We start from the raw sequence: 7,507 nt of genomic DNA on the forward strand, positions 1-7,507 counted from the left end.
AGAGAGAGAGAGAGAGAGCGGGAACGAGTGCATGCGGGACAGAGAGCGATAAGCAGCTGTAGACAGAGACAGCATTCGTGCGCTTCACACCAGTTTGAGTCGGAGAGCAGCGGCCGCAACGAAATTTAGTTTATTTCCAGACGTTGTCCAGGGCACGTCGCATTCACAAGATCGATTTGAACACCACCAGAGATACACAAGTGAAAGATACATTTACGTAAAAAAGATACACCCAACAAAGCAAAGCAAAGCAAAGCAAAGAAACCAAAGCAAAATACAGTACGAAACGAATCGGTAGATTGATTCTACAGTGAAGAGAGCGAAAGACAAGTGAAGTTTCGAGTTTCAAACCAAAAATACACAAACGGGGATTAACATGTCTTCCACATCCGCCTCGCCGATCAGCAACATAACCGTCGACGACGAGCTCAACATTAGCAGAGAACAAGGTAATTATTTATGCACCAACAACCAGCGACGGCAAAACGGATTACACCAGCACAAACCGCCACCCAAAAACTGTAACTAACGAAATGCTTTCCCTTCGTTCCACTTCCAGACTTTGCCGAAGACGATTTCATTGTGATTAAAGAGGAGCGCGAGAGCAGTCTCTCACCCATGCTAACTCCACCACACACACCCACAGAGGAGCCGCTGCGGCGGGTACACTCCAGCAGCGCCGATGAGGCGGTGGCCACACAGCTGCACATGCGGCACATGGCACAGTACCAACAGCAGCAGCAGCAGCAGCAGCACCAGCAGCATCGCCTCTGGTTGCAGATGCAACAACAGCAGCAGCAGCAGCATCCCCACTATCCCGTCTATGCGGCAGCTGCGGCGGGAGCTGCGGCCAGTGCCGATCCCGTGGCCGTGCACCAGCAGCTGATGAACCACTGGATCCGCAACGCCGCCCTCTACCAGCAACAGCAGCAGCAGGCGGCACAGGCACAGGCCCAGGCCCAGGCGCATCACCATCCGCACCACGCCCATGCCCACCCACACCACCACGCACACACACACCACGCCCACGGTCACGGAAACGGCCACCCACACCAGCATCCGCATCATCCGCATGGTGTGCGGCCATACCCCGCGGGACTGCATGGACTCCACATTGCCGCTGGCCGCCACTTTGGCGCTCTGCCCACCATGAAGCTGAGCGGTGGCCCTGCAGCGGGAGGAGCGGGCACTGGCTCCGGCAGCAGTCGACCAAAGAAGCAGTTCATCTGCAAGTACTGCAATCGGCAGTTCACCAAATCCTACAACCTGCTCATCCACGAGCGCACCCACACGGACGAGCGTCCGTACTCGTGCGACATTTGCGGCAAGGCCTTCCGGCGGCAGGACCATCTGCGGGACCATCGCTACATCCACTCCAAGGACAAGCCCTTCAAGTGCAGCGACTGCGGCAAGGGCTTCTGCCAGTCGCGCACTCTGGCCGTGCACAAGGTCACGCACCTGGAGGAGGGGCCACACAAGTGCCCCATCTGCCAGCGCAGCTTCAACCAGCGGGCCAACCTCAAGAGTCATCTGCAGAGTCACAGCGAGCACAGCAGCAAGGAGGCCACCACCACACCCACCGCACCCACATCCCCGAGTGGCGGGGCACCAACCCAGGCATTGAGCTCGCCTCAACCTGAACAGTTGGTGCACCACCATCATCAGCACCAGCACCAGCACCACCACATGCCCGTGCTGGATCTGTCCTCGTCGTCATCCACCTCATCCGCCACCACGGAGAAGCCCAAGCGCACCCTGGGCTTCACCATCGACGAGATCATGAGCAGATAGACAGCTGAAAGGAGACCGAACCGAATGTTCAACAATTCTTGGTTTGTGTTCAGAGTCATCCAGAGTTGGCCCCGGCCAGGCATGGGAAGTGCCTGGCCCGGACCTCGCACAGAGTCCAGCTCGAATCCTGGCCAAAGGTTACGCCACATCCTCGCCAGCATCCCGCAACCGTACCCAGTGAGAGGAGTAGCAGCAGCAGTGGAGAGTTGCTAACAGTCAGAAATAGTGCAATCGGTTCTATATGGAATGTAGATATACACATATATATATATATATAGATGCCGGCATTGTCCTAGCCAAAGATACAGATGCAGAAAGAGAAGATACAGCTACAGAAAGAGTATTGCAAAACACACACACACACAGACGCCTCCTAAAAAACAATTCCAAAATATTAAGCAGTCGAGTCGAACTGTAAACTATTATTTAATTATACGTCTACTACATAATCATGTAATTATTATAGTTTAATTTAAAGTTAATATATGGTACCTTATAGCCACTTAAGTAAACCAAATGTTATGTTACAATAGATCAATCAATCAATCGAACATTTAAATCAAACCAAACCTCACACTCGCTCTTGGTTATTGAAAGACTGTTTTGCGCAATAGCTTTTACCATTCAATTATTATATTTTTGAATAAATCAATCCGTGGATTGTTCCAAGCCAAGTCTAATGATTTATTTACTAGATTACGTGACTTGACACAAAGACACAACGATCTCATTATCGCCCAAATAGTCTGTGTATATATTATGTATCAGATATTTAGCATTGCATGCGCCTAAAACGATACGAAACTAGCACCAGAAATATATGAAAAATAATTTCAAATGAAATTTATTTAGTCTTTTATTTATCGCGGCACTTTTTGCTGGGAGTTTCTGGGATTTACTTTGCCAAAACGCAAGTCTCGGGCGAATAGCAATGGAATTTTATAGATAAGTTAATCTAGAGGGTTCCATAAACTGGTTTATTACTGTTTCGGCAGAAGAAATTTTACATCAGGGAATTGATTTTAGAAAGCGGTTGCTAACTGATTAGGGCGGAATGTACTTCATTTAGGTTCTTGGGAAAGATATGACTCTAATCATATTCTGGTGAAAAATATATTAGAAATCTGTTGGTTATGGAAGAGAGTTCGCACTCTTGGTTTTAAACTCGTCTCTAGTCAGTATTGAACACTTTTGTGTGAGTCTACAGAAGCCAATAACAAGCCTGTATATTGTCAGCTTAAAATTGAAACATATTTATTATGGGATCATAATCTCTTCTATCGTTATGTATCTGCATATTCTTCCTTGAATCAAGAGTCTTATTAAAGTATTTAGACAGTTTTAACATCTTTCAAGCAAGAACTTACCTCAAATGTATTTTTGACACAACTTTCGGCTTCATTTGCCCAACAAATTCTGGCCTCTATCCCATAGCTAAATCTTCTAAATCGTCTTTTATCTGCATCTCTATCATCTGAAACTAATTTTTGGTCGCACTCCCACATGTTGTTCCCATGCTGCGACGATAACTCATTCAATTCAATTTGGCTGACCATCTTGGGGGGAGCATCAAACAGCAGCTGTCAAAATTTATGAACCATTGGGACAGCTCAGTTTTGATTCACATTCGCATATTTTAAGCAGCTCTATTAATTTCCGAGATGCCGATTAAGTAAGCAGAAGTTTCGCCTTATAAAAAGGGAGCAACAAAATCAAAATCAAAATCAAAATCAATGTTAAAACTGTCGCAAAACTTAATTTATGAAATCGAAACGAACTCGAATTTGGTTTCGTGTTTGAGGTGTGGTCCAAATATTTATGGCATTTGTTTCGGTTACGGGGTTTGGTTTAGTTTTCATTGTGGCTTCCATTGAAAATGTCTCAAAGGCAGGAGAACGTGCCAAATGGCAACTAGAACTGGGGAAAACAATTGCAGGACTCAATTGATTCCCTTTTTTGGAACTGCATTTCTTTTAGCACGCTCCTTACCGGGAATCCTTACTGTCAATGTTGCGATTGTGATCTTTGTCCCAAAATCGAGCATACGATTGTCTTTAATTGAGGCCTGAGGTCATTTGTGTCTGAATGTCTCTGCCCGCATGCCAAGTACTAAGGATCTGCTGGCAACAGCTGCCTCATTTGCTGCCTCAATTTCCATTACACTTTGATGACATACTCTCTGGCATTATGGCCATGTACAATTGATTCCGTTTCGCATTGTTTTCGCCTGATTTCCATTGCCATTGGCATCCAAAATGTAAAACGTATTCGCCAATTGATGTCTACATTGAAGTCAACCCTCCTCAGGTGCTGCACAATGTGGTGTGGATCGATGTGCCTTGACAAGTATCCTGGGCGCGCCCTCCTGCAACGCCCCACAGACATTTCAATGTCTCAAGATATCCTGCGGCTACGTGCTGGCATCTTTGGCCAGTGTGGGTTGGCCAAAATCGCAGCAAGATCCAGACCATGGCTAGGGGTCTTATCTTGGTCAACCGTTGGACTTGTCCCGTGTTTTGCAACACTTCGCTGCAGGAAGTCCCCAGTCGCCAGCAGGCCCAGGCCTGGGTCATGTCCTGGCATTCGACACACACACACACACACACAGGACCTACAGAATAATTGCACGAATCCGCACTGCGTACAACCAAAATATTTTGTGAAAGTCCCAGCGGGACATCGAGCACTGAGCACTGAGCACTGAGCACTGAGATTCCTGTGCGCCAGAGAGGGATGCACAGGCAGGGGCAGTGGCTGTTATCCTGCGAGTAGCTGCCCAGATTGATGTGTCCCTTTTGTCAGGGCCTGCCCTATCGCTGTCAGTTTGTGCCTTTTTTAGGCCACAATTAAAAGGATCGGTTCCGCAACTAGGGTGGCCCTCGGCCCCGTACTTCGTGCCACTACTTCGGATCCTAGTTGTAAATTGTAGTGGCAGGATGGCAGATTGGCAGATTGGCAGGACGTGCTGCAGCACGACGTCTGCCAAAAGTGAGCCATTTACTGCCACAGAAGCACCCCTTGGATCTGAGCTCTTTCTTGCCTCTTCTTGTGTCTTGGCTCTGTCTTTTTGGCACCCGTGGTGGCTATTGGCTGTTGGCTGTTGGCTGTTGGCTGCCTACCGAGCATGCAATTTTAATGAGCTGCAGGCAGGACATACTTTTACCTCTTGTTCTGTGCACGGGGCACGTTCGCACTCCACTTGTGGCCTTGGCGACCACCCAGTAGATGTTTGGCAATGAGTTTGTCTCGTCTGTTGCCAATCGATTTTTCGCCAATGAATAGCTTTTGCCAGGCCGTAGGAGACACCATTCTGTGGATCATCTAGCGGAACGAGGACACTCTTTAAATGGCCGTTGACAGAAACACTCACAGCCCGCAGATGATGATGATGATGATGACAGCATTACCCTACACATAACTCTGTCTGTGTCTGTGTCTGTGTCTCTCTGCCATTTGCAAGTTGTCAAGTAAGTGCCAAGCCCAAAAAAACACAGCCACAAAACTTGTCTCTCGTAATTGTACATTGTCTAGATTGTCAGCTTTTGAAGGTGGTTTGATATGCCGACGTAGACGCAGACGTAGACACAACGCCCTGCACCACAGCATTGCGTGCCACTTCACTGCTTTCGTTATGATACGAATACGAATACGAATACGAATCCGAATAAGTACTGTGATTTGATCAACAGTAAGGGAAGGGTTAGCTAGCCAATGACTCGCTTTATAGAGTCTCAAAGAGCAGTCATCATCTATAGTTCCACTTCAACTAAAAGACTCTTCAGCAAGTCACAACTCCACACAGTTTGAGAATGTTCTAGCTGCCAACCCCTCTGCCCCGACGCCACCTCTGCTTGCTCCACACTTTGCCGACTCTTGGCTGTGTGGCATTGTGGCACACAGTAGTCGCAGGTGTCACAATGTCGCAGCCTAATTGCACTACACGCGTAGTTACTTAGTGCGTTACCCCAGACGAGTCTCGACACCTACTTCCACTTGCCAGCTGACAAGACGAACACCGTTCCATATTCCAGCTCATTCCGAGCGAGAAGGAGAACAGACAACCACTTGAGCCCCACACCAAGCCCCTCCCACCGCCTTACCTCGTTGCGACACGTTGGGTGTTCGTGCCTCCACTTATCTATCGTATATTTTGACACTTTTGTTTTGCCTTAAAAGGTGTTTTAAATATAACTTACTCCACTCGAAAGCAGAGCCAAAACAAAGCAACTGCTTTGGGGTACTGTTTCAGTTTCTGTTTGGGTTTGGGTTTCTGTTCTCTGATTCCCGATTTGGTCTAACAATTTAATCGCCTTCAGCTTCGGGCTCGGCCTTATCGCCTGGGCTCAATCTCTCAGTCAGTGCATTAATTGACACCTAGACTAGAACCTAGAACCTTTGCTGGAACTGCAACTCCTTCCACTTCCACTCGTAGACGAAACCCTAGACGACCCTCTGGGCCCGGCCCTAACCCTGCAGTGCCCCTGACAAGGGACTGTCAATTAGGCTGGTGAATTTATCACCAGACACAAATCAGTTTGGGAAAAACAAATGCTAACCGGGCTAAGAGAGCGATCAATTTTATTGGCGGCGGCAGCGACTAGACGACACCTTTGGGCATGGGACCACACCACGCGGAGTCTGTACCCCATCCAGCCAGCTCTCCAATCACTTATTGAGAACTTAATTGAGAGAGAGGGAGAGTGCTGGTGTTAACCACAGTTCGACCCCATTGGACCCTGTCCTCTTGTTGTGGTGTTGGACAGATAAAGACGAAGAGGCAACACCTTAGTTAGTGGTTCCATCTTCCATGGATAGAGACAGAGAGACAGAGAGAGAGAGAGCGAGCTCTGTCTTGACAACTCTTTTGTTTGTTTGTTTCACTTGTTCCATGGATCGTTCGTTGTCCGCTTGTCCAGTGTCCGCTTGTCCGCTTGTCCGCTGTCTGTTTTATTTTTTATTATTTCATTCTCGATTCTTTGACATTTTAATGCGCCCGCTGGCATTGTGGCACTCTCATGGTGGTCACTCGAACACCCTTGAAAATGGTGTGATAGCCATAATCCGATATAAATAAGACATTATAAGAGGGAAACCCTGCATCCCCCTCATACAGCAGGATCCCTCTCGCTGCTCTGGGAATATCTCTCTCATTGGGGGATTACAAGGAATCGACGACATGTGGCGCTTCACTGCGCACAAAAGGCAAAGCTTTTTATACCAAACTGAAGACGAGAGACTCCAAATGAGTAATCAGGAACTCGGGGCTGCTTGAGTCATGGACCACCTAACTTGTGGCTAGAGCGCGCTGCTCGTTATGTCCTCACATCCTCACATCCACACATCCTCTCATCATTCATTGTCGAGTTTCGCATTCAAAATTTGTTTAAAAAAAAGTGAAAACGCTGACGGGAATCATGGGAGTAGTCGAAGAAGGGTTGCAGGAATGAGAGGAGATCTTTGAGGAATCTTTAGTTGGGATTAGTTTAAGGTCTGCTAATGCCTCTCCCTTGCAGGCTTATTGTAGGGGTTTCCAACTACATTTTCCGCCATCTCCATTGTCTGTCCTGCCTTTATAAAGTTATCCTTCTGGCCTACGCTCCTGCCTGTGTACTTCTCTCTCCCATGATCGATTGATTTCATCGATTATGGCCCAACAGTCAACGCTGTCTCTGCGTTCCCGAATGTTTATTTGTTTATTTGTTTGTCTCGCACATAT

At 47.7% G+C, this 7,507-nt stretch overlaps 1 protein-coding gene across 1 annotated transcript; it reads left to right on the forward strand.

Annotated features, from left to right (window-relative positions):
- LOC117581996 (protein odd-skipped) lies at window positions 1-2,465 on the forward strand. The gene is made up of 2 exons (XM_034269492.1): window positions 1-449; window positions 560-2,465. The coding sequence occupies exons 1-2, from the start codon at window positions 377-379 to the stop codon at window positions 1,789-1,791; spliced, it is 1,305 nt and encodes a 434-aa protein (XP_034125383.1). The 5' UTR covers window positions 1-376; the 3' UTR covers window positions 1,792-2,465.
- The last annotated feature ends 5,042 nt before the right edge of the window (window positions 2,466-7,507 follow it).

This window comes from Drosophila guanche, unplaced genomic scaffold (genome assembly GCF_900245975.1).
Source record: "Drosophila guanche unplaced genomic scaffold, DGUA_6, whole genome shotgun sequence".
Classification (NCBI taxonomy): domain Eukaryota; kingdom Metazoa; phylum Arthropoda; class Insecta; order Diptera; family Drosophilidae; genus Drosophila; species Drosophila guanche.

Bases quoted from the DNA above. Each gene is read 5' to 3' on its own strand.
- LOC117581996 (XM_034269492.1), top strand. From the start codon at position 377: ATGTCTTCCACATCCGCCTCGCCGATCAGCAACATAACCGTCGACGAC. The intron at 450-559 runs GTAATTATTTAT...TTCCACTTCCAG, and splicing joins CAACATTAGCAGAGAACAAG to ACTTTGCCGAAGACGATTTC.